The sequence below is a fragment of the Rhododendron vialii genome, chromosome 12a (assembly GCF_030253575.1).
Source record: "Rhododendron vialii isolate Sample 1 chromosome 12a, ASM3025357v1".
Lineage (NCBI taxonomy): Eukaryota > Viridiplantae > Streptophyta > Magnoliopsida > Ericales > Ericaceae > Rhododendron > Rhododendron vialii.
In genome coordinates this window covers 12696230-12721283 of record NC_080568.1, presented here as the reverse complement: position 1 = coordinate 12721283, position 25054 = coordinate 12696230, and the positions used below count along the sequence as shown (strand labels likewise).

Genomic DNA, 25054 nt, shown 5'->3' with positions numbered 1-25054 from the left:
CATTCAAAAAAATTGTCTATATCTCACAATCTATAATATTTTTTATAATTTTGAAAACTTTGTTTAAAAAATTAAATTAAGATTTATCAAACGAGGTCCATATTGAATATAAAAAATATTATAAATTGTGAGATATAGACAATTTTTTGGGACGTCCAAAAAATGAAACAGGCGGAACAAAGTGGGACTTATACAGCTCGTTTGGTACGCGAGAGTTCGCGAGAGAAAAAACGAAACAGGGAGAGAGCTCAATCTCTCCCTCATTTTGAAGGAAATGAAGGCGAGAGAGGGTGAGAGACGGAGGAGGTCTACCCCTCGTCGGATCATCGTCGTACGAGTGGCTGTGTGTCGCCGAAGGAGAGAGAGAGTACCAAGTTTGTCCAAGATGAGAGGGAGAGAATTTCAACTTGTCGGAGAGTCACCAGAACTCTACCAGTCGCCTGTGAGAATTTTTTATTTCTCACTGTTATTTGGATGTGAGGTAAGAAATCACACCCCTTTCATTTTTTTTCGGGAATTGATATTCGCGCTCCAAGATTTACTGCATGCGCTCCACCTTTTTGTTTTTACATTGTGATATTGACAAAATATACACTGATGTTGCCAGCAACATCGCAGTATAAAAATAAAAAGGTGAAGCGATTTTTTTTTTTTTTCGCTAATAAAGGAGAACACACCATTCTTTTCTTTTCTTTTCTCGCCCCTCCATCCAAAGGCTCTCGTAGAGATTGGAGTTGCTCTTACAGGTTTTCCGAACCCCACCGTAATTTTTAACCTTTCCTCCTCCATCCATATTTCTGTAATCCAAAATACCCCTCGCCATCTCCTCTCCCCTCCTCTCCCTCTCCCTCTCACCGAATATACAACTGGCGCGAGATAAGTATGACCGGTTCGATAGTTCGTCGGCGAAAACCCTATCGAGGACGTCTTCAGAATCCACGCACCGTGATCGGACTCTGTTGATATCTCTGCAGTCTTGGGTTTCGATCCTTGTTCTTATCTCGTGTATTTTATTAGGGATTGCCTTTTTTTATCTAGAGAGAAAAATAACTGTTTCGTGGGAGTTGTAGCAATATTATACGATTACTATTATGCAATTAGGGTTTTTCTTGTATTCATTGTAGCCTCGTGGCCTTTCTGAATGATTGAAGAACACTGAGTATTTATTATTATTGTTATTATTCTTCTTGTTCATGGTTATTATGGCTGCTTTAATGGTAGACTTGTTGCTTTTGATTTGAAACAGAAAAGAAGAAGAATTGCAATATAATTTTGTTTGCGTTTTGAGCAGTGAAAAAAAATCCATACATAGAATCATAAAAAAGCAAAAAGAACAAAAGAAAAAAGAAAAAGAGAAGGAGAAAGAAATTATGAGTAGCAATGGTTCAATCAACTCTGCCACTGCACTGCGGCTTGGATTGTCGGATCCAATATTTACGGGCGGGCCTACCCAGTTTGACGCGATCAAGACTCGCGAGTTGGAAAAGGTTGGTTTTTTTTATGCTTTTGCAATGGAATCTATTTGTCTCAATTTTGTATATTTGGTTGCCTGCTGACAAGGGAAAATAGAAGGAATTAGGTTTTGAATACGAAGTTTTAGGGTACTGTGAAAACTATCCTTAGTTTAATATTAGGGGACAAAACATCTAATTTTGGAAGAACATGAGTAACAGAGCTGGATTCGCGAGTTCCATGAAAGTAGCTGGACATAATAATAGACTCATGTGTAAGAGTCACATATATTTGAGGCTTAATATTTGTTGTTGGGTTGTGGAACCAGTTTCTAGCCGATGCGGGTTTGTATGAAAGTCAGGAAGAAGCTATCAGAAGGGAGGAAGTGTTGGGAAGATTGGACCAGGTCAAATTCTTCTTAGTTTTTTCTCCTGAATTTGATAAGTTTTGTTACAATTCCCAATTTCCAATACAATTTGCATTATGAAAACAGATTGTGAAGACATGGGTAAAGAATATTACCCGTGCTAAAGGGTTTAATGAGCAGCTTGTCCAAGAAGCTAATGCGAAGATATTCACCTTTGGTTCCTATCGGTTGGGGGTATGAATCCTTTCTCTTTCTCTCTCGCATCTGCAAATTGGGTGCCCTTGCCTGATCAATTTTGAATCTTTGATTCTTTCAGCTGATATGTTGAATTGCTAAAGTATGTTGTACTAGAACTAAATATGCAACGCTTTATTTTGAAAACGAGGGAAAGGCTTGTTTCCATCTGGAAGGAACTTGCATGAGGGCTACATCCTTCGTGTTCAGCTGATCTAATGTTCAATGCTGTATCTTGGACTGTAATCACCTGCAGTTACTTCTGTGAGCTCAGAGAACAATGAAACCATGCACGAAATACCGATGTTGAACTGGCATCAATGTACTGGAAACCCAAAATAGTTAGGGATACCCTCAGAATGAAGCACTTCAATTATATTTTTTATAAGCAACATCATCATGTTATTGTGATATTAGAGTAGAAGCACAACAAGAATAACTTTTGATAGAGTAACGTTTAGATACTTTATTATCTTCTGAGTTGAGTTTCTTTGGTTTATGTTTTTTGAATAGGTACATGGCCCTGGTGCAGATATAGATACACTATGTGTCGGACCTAGACATGCCAATCGAGATGTATGATGAGAACTTTGGCCTCCCTTAGCCTAAATTTGTACTTGTATTCAGTTTTCCTTACTGGAGATTGACGAGTCTAATGTCTCTTTTATAACACAATGCAGGAAGATTTTTTTGGTGAGCTATACAGAATGCTGGCAGATATGACTGAAATTGAAGAATTACATTCTGTCCCTGATGCTTACGTTCCTGTATTAAATTTCAAATTCAGTGGGGTGTCTATAGATCTTCTTTATGCAAATGTAGCCCTTTGGGCTGTTCCTGAAGTAAGTTTTTCCCCCTCTATCAAGAATGTATCAACTTTCCAAAGATTTGATTCCTAATATTTAGGGGAAACAGCTTACCTCGGCATGGGACTGCTGGACTGTATATTGTTCCTATCGGTTGCCAACTAGAAACCATTCGCACTTTCCAAAGATTTGATTCCTAATATTTAGGGGAAACAGCTTACTGGTCATTGTTCAGCATATTGATCTTGATTCAGTTGAAACTGCTTCCATATATTTGCTAATGTACATGCTAGTTAGCTGATAAAAGTAAAGAACTACTAGTTTACTAACTTTTTCTGGATTATGGTGTACATAGATATATTTGTTCTGAAGTGAAAATGCTTTGCGTTGAACATTTCGATGATTTGAAGATAAATAGATGTTAAAGATTTGGGCTCATAAATCTTTGATTCAGCTGTTCCATTCTTTATTTCTTGTACCGTATAGGATAGGTTTCATGGAAAAACCCAAAGATGATCTGTGAAGGGGAAAATCCTTATCAGATTTATTGGTTCCATCCGTTTCAGAGCTTGTAGGTGCTATCAATCGTTGGAGTTTCTATAGTGGGTGGAAAAATGTGTTTCATTAGTTAATTAGAACTAGAGACTTGGAACCTATTGCTAATGACTAGTAATAAGGAAGTATAGATTCAAAATCACGGGAATATGGGATACCTTAAGTGAACGTTTTCATTATCTAGGTTCGATTATTCATAAGGATGGAGAGATTCCGACTTACGTAACCCACATAATAAAAGTAGGTTAAGTGGAGGGGTGCTTCAGGCTTATTTTGCAACTGGAAAAAACCTGCAAAACTAGAAGGAAAGTTTTATTGAACAGCTATAAGGCCAGCATTATTATATGGGGCAGAAAGACGAATAAGATGAGTGTTGTTCACGTGAGGATGCAAAGGTGGATTTGTGGTAAGACTAGAAGAGATAGGATGATAAATGAAGACATTTGGGAATTGGTAGGGGGTGGCAGTGGCACTAATTGAAGATAAGTTGAGAGAATATAGGCAAAGGTGGTTTGGTCCCATGTAACACAGACCAATAGATGCAATGCTAGGGACAAAAGCCTTAATTAACCTGGGATGCAGTTGGATACAAGGATTTCAATTTAGAAAGTTTAATATATTATATGGCTCTTGATAGAGATAATGGAGAAAAAGGATTTGTGCAGCCGACACCCAATTTATTAGGGCACAAATTTTAGGTTCGTTTGGTTTGTTTTATGCCAATACTTGTCTATCCTTCCTCGATTTTTTTTATCACTGCAAAGTTTTGCTGTCGTCAATCATTATTTGAAGTCAAGGCTATATTAGTTTTGTTTGTAGGGTACTAGGCTTCGGTATAGTTGTTATGGCAAGTGAAATCTGTTTGTTGACAAACTTTCAATGGTGTAAGAGTTCTCTCCAATCATGTTCATTTGTTGCAGGACTTGGATATTTCTCAAGATTCAGTACTACAGAATGTAGACGAGCAGACAGTTCGTAGTCTCAATGGATGCAGAGTCACTGACCAGATTTTACGTTTGGTGCCAAATATTCAGGTTGTGATTGATTGATTATCTGTGCACTCGGCTGTTAAATGTTGCTGATTGTGTAAACTTTTTGACTTGTTCAGAACTTTCGTACTGCGCTAAGATGCATGAGATTGTGGGCAAAACGACGTGGGGTTTATTCAAATGTGAGAAAATATTTTCTGGCTCAATATTTATCTGTTACGCCTTTTTGCTCTCTCGTTTCTCTGACTATGTTGGTTGCATGGTTGCCTGTCACAACCAGGTTAGAGGGTTTCTTGGCGGCATCAATTGGGCATTACTTGTTGCTCGTATATGCCAGCTTTACCCAAATGCACTACCTAGTGTGTTGGTCTCAAGGTTCTTCAGGGTCTATAACCTGTGGCGGTGGCCAAACCCTGTCATGTTATGTCCTATCCAGGAAGGTTCTTTGGGGCTTCCTGTTTGGGATCCACGAAGAAATTTCAGGGATAGACAACATTTGATGCCAATCATAACTCCTGCGTATCCGTGCATGAACTCTAGTTATAATGTTTCCACGAGTACCTTGCGTGTAATGATGGAAGAGTTTCGGAGAGGCAATGAGATTTGTGAGGTACTTTTTAAATTGATGTTTTATGTCGTCTTTGAGTACTTGATAATTTTGATTAAAAACACTTTGTATTACAAAAATACTAGTGCTGTTTAGCTATACCTTTGGTGGTATGGGAGCTTAATGGGCTGATGGATATTAATCACAAAGGATGCCTGATGCATGACTAATGGTGCACTGGGTGATGTCTTATTTTGACCATTTGGAGAAAAAATTTCATTGGACAGCATTTTCAAAGGCCTTCAACTTGAGTCCTTGTTTGTTAGAGCTGGTCTTTTGTAATTTCCTTTTGCTTCTATGATTGTCGATGCAATTTTGGTTTGATTTCATTCTGAGCATTATGAAACTATTTCTGTCCTCTTATGATTTGGGCCTATAACTGTTCTCTCTCTCTCTCTCTCTCTCTCTCTCTCTCTCTCTCTCTCTTATTTGGTGTGCGAAAAATTGTTCTTACAATTCTATGAGTACTTGCAGGTGTTGGAGACAAATAATGCTGGCTGGATGACACTCTTTGAGCCTTTCCCGTTTTTCGAAGCATACAAAAATTATTTGCAGATAGATATAGCTGCTGAGAATGATGATGACTTGAGGAAATGGAAGGGCTGGATTGAGTCCCGGCTTCGCCAGCTTAATTTGAAGGTGACATCTGTCTTTCCCTTTCATAATTTGACTAGTACCACTACTATTATCTATCAGCTCTGTTCTCATTGTTAACATTCAAATTGATGTAGATTGAGAGGGACACAAATAGCACGCTTCAGTGCCACCCACACCCTGGTGAATTTTCAGAGAAATCCCGACCACTCCATTATTATTACTTCATGGGTTTACGTCGGAAGGAAGGCACCAATGCCCAGGAAGGTGAGCAGTTTGACATAAGGTTGACTGTGGAGGAATTTAAGCACTCTGTTTGCATGTACCACTCCTGGTGTCCTGGAATGTGGATCCATGTATGTCATGTAAGACGCAAGAACATTCCTGACTTCGTGTTTCCTGGAGGAATTCGGCCTCCCCCTGCTACGAAACCTGCTGGAGAAATGCTTTCAGTTGCAAAAACAAAATGTGGTTCTGGGAAGAAGAGAAAGCAGGATGAAGTTGCTTCAGGAACGAACTCAAAAGAAATAGTGAGTAGTAGTACTGATTCGGGTTTGCATGCTGAAAAAAGTGCAAAAGAACGATTTGATGCTGATGTGAAGGGTATCTCGAATGATGCGAGATTTCCTGACAATACTTCATGCTTTGGTCCTGAAGGTGAAGAATCAGTAAGATTTAGCCCCCCTGTTGTGCCATCAGGTTCTCCAAGTGGTTCACCAGAACCAGGAAAAGAGAATATTGTCAGGGAGAATATTCATGAACCATTTGTTGGCCATGGAAGTCCTTTGAAAGAACTCGATGAGTTTGAAAATGATCTTGGAATGACTAGTCAAGTTCAGGGTTTTATTGGGACCATGAAAGTTGGTCCAACAGTCAAACAAGAAGTTGCAGCAGAAGGGAAAGCGGCCAGTTCTTCTAAGTGGTTGCAGAATGGGAGCTTGGATGAGCTTGAGGTCTTTACTGCCAACTCTTTTTATCTTAGCATGTGCACCGTTTGACAGTGGCTTGTTTTTTGTCTTTCTTTTTGATTTACTGTTATTTTGATATGTGCCTGTATGTCCCTCAATGAGGGCTTCTGTTCAATTGTGTGTGATCATTTTGCAGACAACTCATTATTCTTGAATCCCGGGGTATAGGAAAAAGCCATGTCATTTTGGGTTGTATTACATACAAAAACATTAACTTCTCCCTCACAATTGACCAATTGAACTCCTTCAATACAGATGTGAGAGTTTGGGTTATTTTGAGTTAGTTTCAGTCGTTAGGGTTAATTAGGCGTTTGTTTTCTGTCGTTTTGATGGTTCAATTACAAATACATGCTGTCCATATTTTTGGAAACATGACAACATCATGATTTTCACTTGATAAAATGTAACGGGGATTATCCTTTATAGCTACAGTATGTTATATGAATATAGTGAGGTTGATCCTGTCTGACTGATCTCTCTTTCTGTTTTTGGAAAAAGCCTATCGAGCTGACTGGACTGGTCTCCAATGTAGCATCCGCGTCGGCATCTTTGGCCCCTAGGAAGCCAAGTATCAGGTGATTTATCTGTCAATTTAGTTTTTTATTGAATAGGATTGTAGAAGGTTGGCTCTTATTGCAAATTTTTGTCAGTGATGACATCCTTTTGTTTAACACTCCTCTCCAGGTTGAACTTCACTTCTTTGCCAAAAGCAACTGGCAGTAGCGCATAATTGGACGTGTTTTGTATTTCTCACGAGCGTGATCTTCTGTCAAGATAATCCGTGTCCGTGTTCTCACATGTACGTCCAACAGAATGATAGTTTCTCCATATTACAAGCACATCGTAATACTGGGGTTGCATTGGGAACGTGGGACAGATTTTTGCAACAGAGAATCTTGACCATTATTCTGAAGAATGTTTTTCGGTCTGGCGAGCCATAATCATGTAACTGGAATTTCCTTGTCCCCTACGTGAACACTGAAGATATATGGAAGAGATGTTCACTGTTGTACTCTATGCTTTTATGGTTCAGTAACTCTGATAAACAACAGTTGTATTAATAAGTTGAATGCATTGAATAAATTCAAACTACCATTGCAGCTTTCAATTGTTTGCTTGGATATTAGAACAGAAATGTGTGAACTAGTTTCTCACATTGGGGTTTTCAGTATTCACATCAAAAAAATAATCTTCTTTCAATTCATTTTCTTTGGATCCTAGATTCCTCGAGTAAAGAGAAAATATAACGAGCACGAATATATAAACCAAATAAGTAGTTCGTTGATTTTTCTGACTAATGAAACAAAAGGATATGGTTAATTTACAGTATATCAGTGTGTCTTTACAATCTTTTCTTTCTTCCTTAACTTTCTTTCTTGGATGCTTATTGTCTTTTCTATTAGTTCATGGTTTCAGAATCTAAACTTATCATTAGAAACTTGAGATTGCTATCTATTTACGTGAAATCTGAGTGCACTGATTTACATGAACAGATTTTGATATTGATATTTAATGGGTTAAAGTAACGCCCCTACATGATTTACATTCATCGATTGGTTCTGAGAAATGTTTGGATCTATAAGCAAATTTATGAGATTAAGCATAGCATAACGTCCAAAAAAAAGTTCTGGCAGATCAATTTGGTGGGCAAATGGTTGTGTAGTTGCTCTTAATAAGTGCTATGAGTTCAATTCCTGTGTATATGTAAAGAAGAAGCTCATGTATTTGTTGATGGATTGGGAATTTGGAATGAATAGTATAAATTCTTTAAAAGCAATTTTCCAATATTAGCGTTTTCCGGTATTCGAGTTCAATCCCTATATGAGCGTTTTCCGGTCATTTTTCGGTGCGTCGACTTTTCCGATGATGATGTGGCAAGAGGGGTAAAGTAATTTGTATTTTATGTAAGGGTATTTTTGTCTGGACCAGATGCTTTTGAAAATAGTTGGGTGGACTTAATGAGTTTCAAAATACAAATAATGAATTGAAGAGTAAATCTCCCAATGGTGTTTTGTAAAGTGTAGGAAAAAAGAGAAATAAATTTTATTAGGAGAATGCCACGTGGGAAAGAGAATTAAGGAGTCAGAGAGCTTGATTTTAATTTTAAAAATACATTTGCATATATGAATAGTATAGATAGATAGATAAATAGATTCAGGGTATCACTATTAACCTCTAGTCGTAGTAGTGCACCACAAACCCCATATAATTACTAAAAAATTAAACATAAAAAGTTAGTAGATTTTTTTTTTCAAATCTCCTTTCATACTCAAACATTCTTTATTACTAAATGTTACTCTCTCCGTTCCAATTTAATTGTTTACCGTTCTATTCTAACCAGCTAAAAAACTTGTTATATCTTTAAATTCGTAATGAATTTCATATCGAATATGGATCTTGTTTAATAGATCTCGAATAGTTCTATAATACAATGTTTTCAAAATCATCTAAAATATCATAAATTACAATCAATTGTTGTGATGTAACTAGACGAGGTATCGATTGGGTTCTTTGCCATAGCACAAACTTAACTTCTCTTAGAGGAGGATTCTATCGTTCATCGAGAAATTCATCCTTCACTTGTGATGATGATCTGAAGATATATGCAACAGGTTTAAGGGAACTTGACATATGGGGATACGATGATCAAGAACGACTTGTTTGTTCAATTGTAAAAGCTGGCATCCCACTGGAGAAGCTCAAGCTAGTAAGCCACGCGGTCACCGGAGAAGCTCAAGCAAGTAAGCCACGCGGTCACCGTGGTTTCGACATTCAATGTTACGGCCTAGCAATTTTATTTATTTAATTAATTATATTGACTATTTATTTATTGGAGTTGTGGTTGGGTCCTAATTAATTATTTTGCGGGCGCTATATGGGTATTGTTGGAACAATTGTAATATTTGGGTATGAGATGGATTTTACGTGAAATAGTGGTACTGGTTAATAATTTTATAAATTGTATAGGGTGCAACGTGAGTAGTGGGTAGTTTTACAAGTTACTACTTTTAGGAGATATTTTCACCGTGTAGGGTTTTATTTGGAAAGAGCAGCAGTCAAAAGTTGAGAGAGAGAGAGAGGCCGCAGTCAAGATTTCGACTGGGTGGTGATCAATCGGGTAAGTGAGTTTTGTTCCCATTATTCTACTTCTCTTTTCATTCTTCTATTTTACATGGACGTGGAGTAAAGTTTGTCTTTGATTGAAAAGGCATAAGACAGTGGAGTTATGGAGGGTATGGTTTTGGGTTTTGTACAAGTTTCACTAGAGAGAGTACTCAGCATGGCTTTGTGCGGGTTGTGTGATGTGAATGGTGACTTTGTTGTGAGTGGTTGACAAGGAGAGAGGAGAGCACGAGACAGGAGGGTATGTGTTGTGGTGAGATGTGCAAATTTGGTTTCTAGTGTAATTGGAATCCAATAAATAATATTCTAGTTAGGGTTATATGTCTTGAATAAGAACCGGAGGTTTTGGCACATTGGAATTGGTTTATGTAGGTGGGTCAGATTGTTTGGAAGTCTCGGAGATTGGTGTTTAGGTTTTGTAGTTGACTGGAAAGTTGAGTTGTTTTAGTTTTAAGATTAGTTAATTACTTTTAGGGTAGTCTTAAATTAGTCTAGGTAGAATTATATTTGGAATTGTTGGTGATTGTATACAATTCTTTTTGTTCAGGTTAGATCCAGGTGAGTAGTTAAGTATGTTACATATTTTCGAAAGATCCTTGTGTCCCTTAAAAGTATTTCCTTCAGAAATTTATATGAATGTTATTCGGAAACTCAAAACTGTTTATAAGTTCTATAAATTGATATACGATGAATTTTTCGAGATCAATTGTTAATATTCTTTTTGGTGAGAACTTGGTGGATATTAATGGGAACATTTATTTCGGAAGTCCAGGGGAAATTATTCCTCTTTGTGTTGGTGACCCTGGTCATTGGGGAAAAGACCGTGTTAGGCCGGTAAGCCCAATGCTCAACGGCTTTCTTTCGTCAGATCGTCTTAGGAAAAAGTACCACGAGCTGCCCTGGTGACTCTAAGTTCGATACTGGATCCAATTTTGATGAGATTTATTTTGGCTATGGTACTGTTTGATTGTGATTCTCCATTGTTGATGGAGTTAATGTTGTGATCACCACTAAGAATATTTATTGGTTAAATGCTTCATTGATTAATTTGTTATTCTGTTGGACACCTCGTATGCCAAATAATGTTTAATGGTAAATTATTTTAATCTCCGTTTTCAATTTTATTTAATACACATACTTGTAACGCCCTGATTTTTCAGGAGCAATAGAAAATAAAATCTTAAGAAAATTTGCTATAATTTTCCAAAATAAAGTTTAGCTATTACAAACTCAAGATAATTTACTGACTCAAAATACGTTATCTTCAGAGCTGACTCTAGGCTTGATACGGATTCCAAGCATATTCGATCTTTGTTCCTGATATTCTCTCCGTGTCGAACTGCACCATCATTGAATCCCTTTCATTGAATCCAGCGCCCTCTGGTAAATTGATCGCCGAAGCAAACGATTTGGCAGGATACAGACGTATCCGTGAGTGATAAATCACCCAGTAGAATAATCCAATCCAACCACCCTTCTTACTTTACAGCTAGCAAGTAATAGGATAATAAAAATGCGAAAAGTAGAACAGAGATTTACAAACACCAATTTATTTCTATTCATTATTCTAATGTGAAATCTAAGATCTCATCCATGAGGTCTTTCCTCCCCAACTGCTAGCCATACTCGGTCCCATGAGATCACTTCCCTTTGCTGTCGCAGATACACCTAAGTTATATACCGAGTGTGCATCCCAATAACTACAACAAAAACTACAACAAAGGGAAAGCTTATCATGCCTGAATCACAACTAGGGTTCGCTTATCTTATACACTACTTCACAAACTACTTCACAATCATCACTGGACTCCCGCCAGTCTATCAATTCGTCACTAGACTCCCGCCAGTTTCAATCTCATCATAAATCTCATCACATCTCAAAATCCCGTCTGCAGGCAATCTCCAAAAAGAAAAAAACTTCTCAATTTATCCATTACTTAGCACCGTCTAAGTGAATTCTATTTCGCATACCCCCATGTTTCTAGGGTCCAATCTAACATTCAAATCAAGTAGTGGTGCAACATACAATTAATCAAATAATAAACAAAACAATTAGTAAGCAATGCAGTCACGCAACTTTTTATGAATAGGCCGTTGTTCTTAATCTCGTATGGCCAAGATGATAATAAGTAAGAACTTTTTAAAAGAATTTAAAAAAAATATTTTTCTAGGCTTTCATTAATTATTTCTAAGTAATTAGATTGATTAAAAATTAATTAAATACATTAATTAGGTAAAAATATTCGAATAATTAACATGACCTTAATAAGAGTCTTAAAGGTTCTATGCAACCAGTTGAGTATCAAAAGTTGGGTTCGGAGGGTCACAGAATTATTTTAAATAAAGATATTAACGAAAGTTGCGGAAAGTAAAATAAATGGATAATAAATAATCCAATAAATAAAATATGTTGAGATTAACAAAGTTTCATCTTTGGAATGTAAGGAGTCTAAATAAAATTACTCGGGCATTAATAATAAGGTTTATAAGTTCGTAAGGTAATTTTGATTGGAAACACTATAAAAATAACAATAAATAGTAAATTAAATTAAAAAAATATTAAATTAACAAGATATCATCTTTGAGATGCAAGGAGTCTAGGAAAAATAGTTTGGGTGTTAAAACGTTATTTGGAAGGTCGCAAAGATTTTTTTGTTTGTAACTTTGAAAGATAACTAATAAATAATTTAATAAATAGGTAATTAAATAAAAAAAATATGATCTTAACAAGTTATGATATTTGAGGTATGAAAAGTCTAGGAAAAATAGTTCGGGTGTCAAAAATGATGTTCGAAAAGTCGCAAAAAGATTTCGAACCAAAACTGTCCAAACCGCGAGGTTGGACCGGTCAACCTTGCGGTGGAGCAGTCCACCGCGAACTCGCTGCTGGTTCTCGCGGTCCGTAGGTTACGTCCAGAATTCGTTTTTTCGTCTTTTTGACATGATTTCGATGCATGGGTTCGTTCGGGGCATAGGGTCAAGCATATAAACACTTAATATACTTAGAGAAGGATGTTGGAATAGATTATAATACCTTGAATTGGATCGAATTGATTTAAAAACGAATCTTAAATTTTGGGGAAGAAGGCTTCGGGTTCTTTGATCGGGAGACCTTGGGATCGAATTGAGGGGTGTTTGGTGATGCTTGGAGTTGTAGGAAGTGATTGGAATGGGGGAATTGGGTTTCTGTTGAATGTAGCTATGAAACCCACTTTTCTCACTCTAACTTTCTCTCTCTAAAACTCCATTGATTGGAACTTGGTTTTCTCCTGTTTTTCTCTTCTTTTCTGGTCGGTGGAGTGCGGGAAATATCGTGGTATGCTCGTGGGTCAATGGGGTGGGATATTTATAGGTGAATTTTGGTGGTGTAGGATAGGATTGATTTTAATGAAAATTCTCTCTCTTGGGATTTTGAGATGGATGAGATAAAGGCGAAGATATGTTCAGGGAGGAAGTAGAGACTGAGTAGGAGAGGGAGAGACGGAAGGAGTGCGCATGTAGGCATGCATGCAAATAAAAAAAATAAAAACAAGATAATTATATTTGTATATATCTATTAAGGGAAATAATTTTATTAATACGAATAATACTTTTTAAATGATATTATTAATGATAAAAATTATGGGTTGTTATAATACTTGCTATTCACTGAGCTTGTCAGCTGACGGATTTATTCCAACTTTTCTTTCAGGAAAGTTGGGGAGTTAGGCAAGGATTCTGGCGGCATCTCGGAAATTTATTTTGATTGACCTCCTTAGGGTGTCTCATCCAAATTTTATTTTAATAAATCGCTTCCGCATTCGAACAATTGTCAGATAACGAATTCTTTTTAATATTTTTGCATCACTAGATAGTATTTGGTTCATGGGATGGTTGTACCCCATGTTTATGATTGGGACACATTTGGCTTTTTGATTTGATTAATAACGAAAAATCGATCATTTGATTTTCAGTTACTTTGATTTATTCAGGCTGCGTGTTCTATGGATTAGCCTCATGGTTCGCGGCCAGTCATTTTTCATTTTTGGGGTGTGACATTCGTGGAGTTACAACTTTGTTGCGTGAGTATCCTACTTTGAAGCACTTTAAGTTTGAAGGTGGATTTTCTTTCAATGACAATGCTATGAGAGATTTATGCCGATGCCTTCCCCATATTGTATCCATAAAGCTTCACGGTGTTTCCTCCTTAGCCGAAACCATTTTCTTAGTCCTTGCAAAAGAATGTCCTGCGCTTTCAGAAATTACACTGAAAGATGAATCTTTGCAACAAATTCAAGGTGATTTCGTCATGAATCTGGAAAGGAATTACCAAATTAGATATTTGGATTTGAGTAATAGCCGTCTGAATGATAAATTGCTGAAAGATGTGACCGTACTCCCTAGGCGGAGTGTTTCATGCGTTAGCTGGGCCCATGATCTGCATAGAATTCTCCTGTTAGGACCCTATGAATTGATTCGTGAGCAACTTCATGAACATTATGAAATGGGAAAAGGGCGGCTGTCCATGTACTTTCCAGAGCTAGGGAATTCCTGACTCAAAAGTCAAGTAATAGACATAGACTAAAACAATGAAAGATAAAAAATAAAAAATTAAAAACTTCTCCCATGGCATCATTAACCAGTGTAGGATTAAAGATCTGGTCCAAGATTTCCTTCTACTCGCTAGCAGGAAAGGAGGTACTGCTAAAATTTCTTAATATACGATGCTAAAATTTCTTAATATGCAATAGCACTAACTGGGCCCTGATTATCATTCTTTCATTTTGTGTTAGGAAATGTTATGAATTACTGTAAGGGAGGCTTGCTACTATGATTTGATTCCATTTGCCGATGCATTCTAAAGAGTGATTATTAGAAATGAAGAGAATGTGTAGTTCAACCTCAGATATTATAAGCGATCTTCTTGACAGTATACTCGAAAAAATCTTAGTACTTATGCCCATACGAGATGCAGTGAGGACAACTGTTTTGTCAAAGAAATGGAGGTATAACCGGAGAACTATTTCGGAAGTTGTATTTGATAATAGGTCACTAGTGGATCCTTATCCAATTCTATTTCGCCTAGGATTTCCACCAGACCAGCTCTTAGCTAAAAATAGATTTTTGGCTTGTATGTACCACGTTCTGTTACTTCACCAGGGAGCAATACCCAAGTTAATTCTCTCTGTCTTTGAACTTGAAAGTTGTTCAGAACTTGACACCTTGATAACTAGTCGATCTGTCAAGCAACGGGACCCGAGAACTCACCCTTAAACTTTGGAAGGGTGGCCTCCATAAATTGTCAAAACTAGCCAACTACTATAAATGAGGGAATTGGTTTTGATGGAGCTGTTGCCCTTTTTTTCTTTTACTTTTTTGCTTTAGAAACTACTCCAAAAAGTAGTGGCATTTGGCATATTTTCCCTATGTGAAAATTGACCATTTTCTAGGCATGTGATTATACTTTTTACTGATTGTTGTAATTGAAGAGGCATGATGGTTTTTAGCATTTGTATTTTTTAGGATTAACCATTTCATATTTGTTTCTGTGTTTTTTGACATCATTTTTGTTATACCATTTGGAGTATTCTCTCGTCAGGGCTGTCATGGCTTCCAAGAGCCTTTGCATTTTGCGATCCTAATAATATCACGTGACTAGGAAAGTATTGATATGAGATCCCAAGAACCACGTCTAGTGTAGGACTAGGAACCAAAAATCTATCTATCATATAGTATATGGTAATCAAGGAATTATATATAGGGGTAAAATCGGATTTATACAGATGTCGGGATGAAAACATACCCTAAATTAAGGGGAAGGACCAATATTTAAGTACCCTTTTTTGATATCATTTGTTACACGAGAGAAATTGAAAAAATACAGAATTTTAGTAAAAATAGAACCCACTTATATATGGAGTGATAAGTGGTCATTAGTTTATTGAGTGGATGGTGCCCCAAATGGACTAGTTAATTTTGTTGTATGAAAAAAAAAAAAAATACTCCCTCCATTCCTAAATAGTAGTCCACCATGAAAATACATGCAATTTTTTAACCAAAATATAAGGTGCTTCCATGCATATTTTTTTTTTAAAATTTAATGACGCTAAATTAAAAGTCTCATTGAGATCTTTAATTTGGTGTCAAGAAATTTAAAAATTATAAACAGAAGCACCTGATATTTTGGTTCGAAAATTGCACGTATTTTTATGGTGGACTACATTAAGGAACGATGGAACAAATAAGATTGACAATGTGAATTGAAGCAAATCAATGACTATGGGAGAATGTAAAGGTCAACCTACCTATATGTTGAAGCTTTAATTTAGCAACAACTAGCAATTTTGAAAACCTCACATTGTATTTCAAAAGACAAAAACTCAAGATACTTTTTTATTTTTTATTTTTTGAATTTGGAACTTGGGCCCAAATATACTCCCAACGTCGTCTTAAAAAAAAAAGTAAAAAATTCTCCTACTGTTTGATTGTTTTCTTTGTTTGTTGGTGGGAAGGAAACAAATTAGTAGAGGTCTACATACCCAAGGTATACATTTTATCCAAACGTTATGGTTGCAACAACATTTTCCAAACTTTCTCATTTTATCCCAAAAAATCAAAAGATAGTTTTTTTAATCTAAAAATTGGGCCCATAAAATTTAATGAATGCATAAATATGTGGTCAAATTTATTAATGACCTTGTAACGACCCTAATTTTCTCCCTAATTTATTTTATTGTCATTCAAATAATGTTAATTAGTTTAATTATGATAGTTAGTAAATAGCTTGTTTGTTAGTTTGATTTTTTATTTTATTTTAATTACATATATGTATGTACGTGTATCATGTATACATGTCCAAGTACACAAAACATGGGGGACATGTTCTCTTTTCTTCTCTTTTCTGCTGACTCTCTCTCCCTTCGATTATCTCTCTTCCACTTCTCCACTTCTCCCTCTATGCCCTCAAACCACTACAACACCCACCTCCCTACTATCTCATTCCCTCTCAGTATACATACCCTTATGATCTGAAAATTAAACCCACATTCACTCCACTCCTTTTTGATACTCAGTCTAGAGAGGAAAAAAAAAAAAAAAAACAAAGAGATGAGAGTTTGATTTTCATCCGTAGAATTTTACTGAGAGAAAAACAGGTTCCTACATCAAATTCGGGTTTCTAATCAACCACTACATCACCAAGCATCCACAGCCCACCTTCCATTCGTTCCGAGGCAGCCCCGGAGTTCTCCGATTCCGTCGTCTTCTCCAATCGCTAAAAATCGACCGAACCCATTAATCGCTTTTTCGACCGGATTCGAGGTAGAATAATCGCTCTCCTACTTTCTCCTAAGTATACAAATGTGCTATTATATTAGTTGTAATGATAGGAATTGAAAAGAAACAAACCCGTGCATTGTAAGTTGAGAAAATCGAAAATTTTTGTTTTCGGTTCAGATCTGCGTTTTTGTGAAATTGTTCAAATGGAAAATCTGATCCATTCATCTTGTTTGTCTTGTCAAGACGATTCCGGATAGGTATAATAAGCCCATTTTCGATGTCGGGATTGATAACACGACCCGGTCAAAGTTCCGGGTTAAACCATATATATACATATATGTTATAAATATGTATACCTATAAATATGTATACCTGCGTACAGTACTCCACGTTGAAGATGATTGACGTAATCATGAACCCATCCATCAAAAATTACAGTTTAACCCCTTATTTTGGTTTGTACTAAAATTAGATCCTAAACTATGTGAAATTATTTGTTTTACCTCCTGTGCTAAAATTTTAAGCTTTTAGGATGCATCTATGACTATTCCTTTGGAATCTGTGATTTATGTTAACCTCTAATGGATTTAGTAACTAAAAGTATTAGGTTTAGAAAAGAATAAAATTATTTTTGGTATTATTATTTTATTGTTAACAAAGGCCCAAATATTTATAATAAAACTTTTTGTGTAGTTCATTGACTTCAGTAAATACATTGTGGATGTAAATCATGTTAACTTTACTGGAAAGTAAATGTTTGACAATAAGAAAAATAGTAAAACGATGTATAAGTTTGGAAAAAAAAAAATTATTAACTTACTTATTTGCTAAAATTTCCTTGTTATAAACATAAAAATCTAAGGGCATCGGCCTGACTATAATATACTATATGTTTTTCTAGTCACAAGTTTTTAATTGTTATTTATATTGTCTTTCTGAGATATATCATGCTACAATGTTACTGTTTGAGAAGTTGTTGGAATTACTTTATTTTACGTGTTAGAATGGACTTAGGTTCACTGGATGGTTACGAGTAGAGATTCATATAGACGATGTTAAGTAAATGTAAATTGATAAAGTGTTGAGATGTGAGGTTGTGGATTGTGATTTGAGCTATGGCCATGGCAAGGGTAACCAATGGGACCCTGTGTTGAAATGGGTAACCAATAGGGCCCAGTGTTAAGAGATGTTGTGATGCTAATGTATAATGCGTCATGGAAAAATTTGCTGCTTTTGTTCAAGAGAGAATAGGTTCCATGAGACGGTTATAGTTAGTGGTAGGGATGTCCGACCCTAATGTACGATGCGTCATGGGATGACTCGATCCTCCTGTTATGGTCTTAGGTGAGAACATGCTAGATACATAATTTAGGTGAACTCACCTAGGATCCTGGTACAAGATAAACAAGAGGAAGGGTGGACCTATGAGACGGTTGTAGTTAGTGGATATGGGAGGAAAAGGATCTCGTGGAGATGATCCTTAGATATCATGTAAGTTGATGGATAGTAAAGAAAAGGATGATGTGCTATTATTCTGTACCTTCTGTATATTGTCAATTGTTATATCGTTGATCTGCTAACTATAGAGTAAGGGGTTGGTAGGGTTGGGATTATCTACTGAGTTTCAAAACTCATTATGGTGCCGTTGGGCTGGCATTTTATGCCAGGTAATCAAGAGACCGAAGAGCAGAATCCTCTTCCAGATGATTAGTATCAGGGTGAGGACCTCCCAGTTGAGGTAGGAATTGATCATTCAATTCCTTTTTCAGCGTTTCCCACTGCTCAATCTTTGGACGCCCGCTGCCCTCACATTGAGTTCTCCACCAGAGTTTCATATCGCCCGTGAGAAACATCGTGGTGATTGTCACACGATCTCCCTCTGGAACACGAGTAGCAGAGAAGTACTGCTCCATATCCCACAAAAAGTTTTCCAACTCCTTGGCATTTTGGACATCACCGAAAGCCTTCGGTTCAGGGGCCTTTACACGAGTCTCGAATCCGTCTGAGCGACCAAAGAAGGCCCTCTTCACAACCAGCAATTCTGACTACAAGTTAGAAACCCGCTCCCCCATGACATCTGAGAGTTTGTTCAAGTCCTCCAGCATTTCTGTAAGCTTGGTTTCGGTCTGAACGGACGTGTGTTTCGTGAGCTATTTTCTGTGGCTCAACCGAAGCCAACACGACGTCTAAGCGTTCAACCAAGGTAACGCCCTCATCAATATCATCATCACCAAGGAGCTTTTCCAACTGTGTAACTTTGACCCGTACCGCCTCGAGTGCAACATTTACAGCCATAACTCCAACCCGAAGCTCTGCAACTTTTGCTCGCAACCTGGGTTGCTCTGATACCAACTATCACGGGGTTGTATTTCGCCTACAAATTCTGCCCATGATGGCACCAAGTTTCCAGCAAGACTTGGTCTCACCCAACAAAGTAAAACACAAACACACACGTGTTTGAATGAAGTTTAGCACGCACACAGTTTATAGGAACCTATCCCAACCTTTTATTGCACCAACAATACAAGGAGAACACTTAGAGTACTAGACAGAACATCCCTCTGCCTTAGACTTGAAAATGCAGTGCCTTTATAAGGCTACAATCAATAAAATGTGGCCACTAAGTAAATGGGATCACGGGATGGCCCCATGATCTGCAGTTGACACCCCCAACTGCCCTAGGGTTGTGCTGGCACAACCACAAGCTGCCAGCATGCAGGAAAATGAAGCTGCCTGCGAATAATTGCTAATAACTACCTGATTCTGCTTGGGACACCTGTCCCATCTTGCCAGCAAAATGTGCAGAATGCAGTAACCATCAATAACTGGTTTGCATGATCCCAATGAAGGCTGCCTGGCCAATTTCGTGATCCAACCCAGCTCCAAATACTTAGCCGTTTTCTGATTGCATTGTCCCACAAGCTAGCTTCCCGTTTAGCATCCATGCCCCAATAATCATCTGGCCTTCAAGTGCATCCTAGCTACCACTTGCCTAATGGACTAGTGCCGACACCAACCGACACCATCGGGTCACTTTGAAAAGACATGTCTGTCTCATGCCTTTGTTTCCACCGGTTGGCTAGGGTGCAAGGTGCCACCGCTAGCCAAGTTTAGCAAGCCTTGGAAATCAAGGTGGTAATACCAACCTACTATGGATGTGAAGAAATCTCAGAATTGTAACTTCCCAACGTACCCATATACAATAGTTTCAAGTTTTGGCTCAGCTCATGCGCATAGAATTACTTGGATTTTAATAAGATTTTCTTACCTTTGTAAAAGCACCAATAAGTCTAGTTACACATAAGAATCCGAGCGGGGGCACGGGGTGTGAGTTCCTTCACCTATGTATGTGTGAGTGTCTGTGTTAGTAAAAGCACGTGAAGATGATCTTTTCTCAAGTAGCGTATAATTTTGAAACATTTTTCTTATGATATTACTTTCCTTTAATAGCCTATTTTTATTTTTTTTGCCACAATGATAACAAATGTTAGTAATAAGTCAAAATGATATATAAATCGGGAGACCCGTCCCTAAAATGGAGACCAAGTAACCACAATGGTGGGGCTTCCGTCCATAGACTACACCCCGAACCACCCAAACCCTTGCCTGCCAACATATGAGCAACATTATTACCAATCCTACGAACAAAAGAAAAGCTGCAACACTGAAAATTTCTACTCAAAACTTGAATGTCATGAAAGATCACTTATACCTCTTGATTGGTCACAACCTGGCAATTAAGCATCTTCACTAACAGTTGAGCATCACTTTCCACTAGAACAGATCCCAAACCGAGTTGTAAGCTCAACAAGACACCTTGTTGAATTGCTAGAGCTTTAGCAACGGATGAACTGGCACACCACTGCAAAACTCCCATAGACGCAGCTGCAAAAAAGCCTCTGGAATCCCTAACAACAATACCATAGCCTCCGTTCCCCAATTCTTTCTTCCAAGAACCATCCACATTAATCTTAAACATCCCATCTGGAGGCCTAATCCACGAGGATGCAACTCCCTCTCCGTTCAAAACAATAGCCGTAGTATTCAAAGAGTTTGCAGCCAAAAACTCATGGAGATACTCCACTGCTCTCTTGCACACCACCCCAGGCAGAGAGAGCTTATGTTCAAAAACAACCCCATTTCGACACTTCCAAATATACCACATTAGAACTACAGCATCCAATAAACACCAATCCCTGTTACTTTGATCCTGCCACCACAGTTCTATAGTATTCCAAAAATCAAAAAATGAGTTAACTTGTACTGTCCCAATACTTACTTTTAAAGGCAACAAATGCCATGCTTGAACAGCTAGAGGGCAAATACAAAATAGGTGAACAATAGATTCTTGGGCAAAACCACAAATCGAATAGCTAGGATCGTTTATCACCCTCCTTCGATGCAAAGCTTTCCTAGTTGGGAGAATCTCATGGCAGCACTTCAAAAAAAAAATGCTTAATTTTATTGGGGATATCGAGCCCCCAAATAGATTTCCATTGTGCCTCATTCCAGCCATCAATCTGTTCCCCTCTTCCTCTCTATTTCCCATAATTCTTTGATTTTTCAAATTTAGAGCTGACAAATAGCCTGAGCTTACATTATAAGTACCCGCCTGTGACTGATGCCAAACCAACTTATCAACCTTGTTCGTCCACGACAAAGGATTGTTGAGAATGCACTGAGCATGATCCGGAACAAAGAGCTGAGAAACAATATCCTCCCTCCACATAATCGAAGAAGGATTAATAAGTTGCTTGACCAACACAAACTCCCCATCGTCCATCAACCTTTGTGGTTTGAAAGCCCCATCCATTCCATCCATTGGTACCCAGGGATCCTCATTAATGTGCACATGTTCGCCATTCCCAATTGACCACCGAATTCCAGTGGTTAAAACCTTCTTGCTTTCCCAATAGCTTATTAAACATCTGTGGAATCAATGTTTGGTGCTCATAACATTGAGAACAGCCACTTAAAACTGACAAAACTATAAATTGTCACAAGGATTGAAGTCTTCTCCTCTAAATTTCCTTATCCATGTGGGAGAAAACTATGATACACAGGGTATAACATATGTCTAAATTATGACAATTTGTAATTTTCATTATGCCGATTTTTAGTTTTGTAATTCATATTTATGATGCTAGTTATGACTTGTATTTTAAAATTTACCTGTTGAATATGTCATTAGCATGTTACCCATAATTAAAAAATATTGTTATTATGTAACCATAACTATTCGTGCCAAAATCCATAATACTTGTATCCCAACCAAATATATGCGTACAATATCAAAAATTAAATAATGCTATCCATAAATGCTATAACAATACCATAAATTGGCATTATCTTATCACAATAAGTCGTATCAAAAATTCTTTAACTCGTATGATATTCCCTAACAAAATTAAAATATGTCATACCAGAATCAACAATTGTTATACCCAAGCCAAAAATATTTGTAAAATACCACAAATTTTATAAAATAACCATAATTGTTATGACAACACCTAAAATTGTCATTTTCTTACCACGTGTCATATCAAAAGAAAACTTATGTAAATACCACAAATTATATAACAAACCACAATTGTTATGACAATACCATAAATTGACGTTTTCTTAGCACAACGTGTCGTACCAAAGGAAATCGATTAAAATATTCGGTAATAAGACCAAAATATGAAGTACCACAATCAATAATAATAATTATATCCAAGCAAAATAAATGTCTAAAAAACCACAAATTGAGTAACAATACCATACATTGTCGTTATCTTAGCACAATGTGTTATACGGAATTTAAACTAAAATTATTTTTAATTACCGCCACATTATTTCTTTAAATTTTAAAATTTCTGCCATATTATCTTAATTTTCAATTCCATCCATATTATTTTTTTGAAATTTTAATTTTTTTCCTATACAATACCTAAAAAATTTAAATTAAAAATGAAATTCTCGCTCAAAATTTTCATCTAAGAAATTCACCAAAAAATAAGTACTATACCCAAATTTTTTAATACAATTGCAATTTCCTCTCAAAGTATTTCTCCAATCAAATTCTCTCTTTAAAAAATTTAATCCAAAAATCAAAATCCCTCCAATTTTTCGTGGATAAATGAGAGTTCATTAAAAAATTAATTATTCAACTTTCTCAAGACAAGGATTTGGGTTTGACCTTTCAAGTGAAATGGGTTGAGTATGACTGTCAAAAGTATGACCAATTTTATTGTTTTCATAATTTTAAATTTAATAGCTTAGAAAGTAAAAAAAAAAAAATCCCAAAAACCCCAATTTCTAGTCCACCTAAATTGATATTGAACCGCATTTGAAAGCCCATTAAAGATAGTAGAGAGAGAAACTTAACAATAGAGTAAGTGATGACCGGTTAAACAAGTTGCCTTTTTTTTAATTAAAAAATTGAATGGTTAAGATTAGATTATCTCAAATTCAAAAGAATATATAGCGGGTGCGTACAATACATATTTATTTAGGGGTGTGCACCATAGGTCTCTTGATGATAAATTGTAGCAGCACACAAGTCTCACTCATTGATGTGCACGTGGATTTGTGTATTTATACTTGCCTCAATTGGCTGTTATTCTTCCCTTGCTCAATCAGTGTTACCCCTTAAAATGCTTGCCTTTAATCAAGAAAAATTGTATGCTAAACTTCGTTAGCTCTTATCTGGCGAAGCGATACGAGGTTTGATAAGCAAGAAGGGATGGGGTTCAATGTATTTAGATTTGCATTGTTTCGGTTAAGGCCTCGTTTTCTTGAACTTAACTTAAATTTGAAAATTTTGTTCTTATTTGAATTTTTTTCACATTTGTTAGTTTTGCGCCAAACTTTGTGGTTTATTGATTCGTTTTGACGAGAGTAATCGAAAAAATAAATTTTTTTCTTTTACCAAAGTATTTTGAGAAATAACCACTTTTTAGCGCAAAAAATTCAAATAAGGACAAAACTCTCAATTTAAGTTAAATTTACGTTAAGTCCAAAAGAACATGGCCTAAATCACGATATCCAAGCTGACATACATGCAACTCAACTAATTCCTAAGAACCCAACCCCACAGTCCACCAGCAAGGAGTCCGATTAATACTATGACAAAAACCTCAGATTGAATCTATTTCGTTTGACCCAAGAAAAAAAAAAGCCCCACGTATTGTATGGCCGCAAAAGAGGTGATAGCACTTGCCCCGTAAATGTATTTAGAGTTGTTTTTTTTTTGCCAACAGGTAGGAGAGATGTATAAATCACCAATAGAATAAATAAGCTCATTAAAGTCAATCACTAAACCACTCTTGATCTCCTAATGAGATGTAGTGAGATACAAGAATCCTGACCAACTGAGCTAGCCCCTGTTCATATTACATGTATTGACTTGGTAACTTTTATTGCCACAAGTGACATGGAAACAAATTTAAGAAAGGGAGAGAGAGAAAGGAAGCAGAGTTAGAGAGACAAACTCTCGAGTGTGGGTTCCCCCACCCCATCTGCTCCCCTTCCCCGCCCTCCCTCCTCCTTTTTCCACTATCTTTCTTCTTCTTCTCCTCTCAATTTCCCATCTCCAGACTTCTCCTCTCTTTCTACGCCCATGGTTATAAGGTGGTTGAGACTCTCTCCTTTAAGAGCTGAGACCTCCCACTCTTCCCATAATTTTTGGACTTAGGAGCCAGATCTAGGGTTCTAGGTCTGGTTTCTTGGAACCAATTTACCGGAGATGAAGACGGCGTTTGCGGCGGCTTCTGCCTTGAGTCTGTGGCGGGACGAGTTCGAGTTGACGCGGCGGGTTATCCAGGAGGATCTGCTCTGTGTTCATACTTGGCCTCTCAACTTCGGCCTCTTCAACTCCTCTTCACAAGTGAGTTCAATGGGTCCGGCTCCGGCGTCGTGGTTGAGGGCGGCTTTTCTTTTTTTGGTTTGTTTTTTTATTTGTTGTTTCTGTATTTTTGGATCGGTAGTGTCTGCTTTTATTGTACTATTTTTTTTATACATAATATCTGTATTTTCTGGTCTGTCGGGAAAAAAAAATTTAGAAAGGGAAAAAAATGCCTGTATGTAATTGAAAGTCCTGAGGGTGTAATAATTCAAAT

General features: G+C 36.9%; 1 protein-coding gene across 1 annotated transcript; it reads left to right on the top strand.

Moving 5' to 3' along the window:
* Nucleotides 1–683: 683 nt before the first annotated feature.
* On the top strand, nt 684–7680 carry LOC131310586 (nuclear poly(A) polymerase 1-like). The gene is made up of 12 exons (XM_058337687.1): nt 684–1487; nt 1781–1858; nt 1946–2053; nt 2567–2629; nt 2734–2895; nt 4335–4448; nt 4523–4585; nt 4684–5013; nt 5485–5649; nt 5742–6557; nt 7071–7147; nt 7257–7680. Exons 1-12 carry the CDS (start codon nt 1371–1373, stop codon nt 7300–7302), a joined length of 2139 nt encoding a protein of 712 aa, XP_058193670.1. The 5' UTR covers nt 684–1370; the 3' UTR covers nt 7303–7680.
* Nucleotides 7681–25054: the final 17374 nt, after the last annotated feature.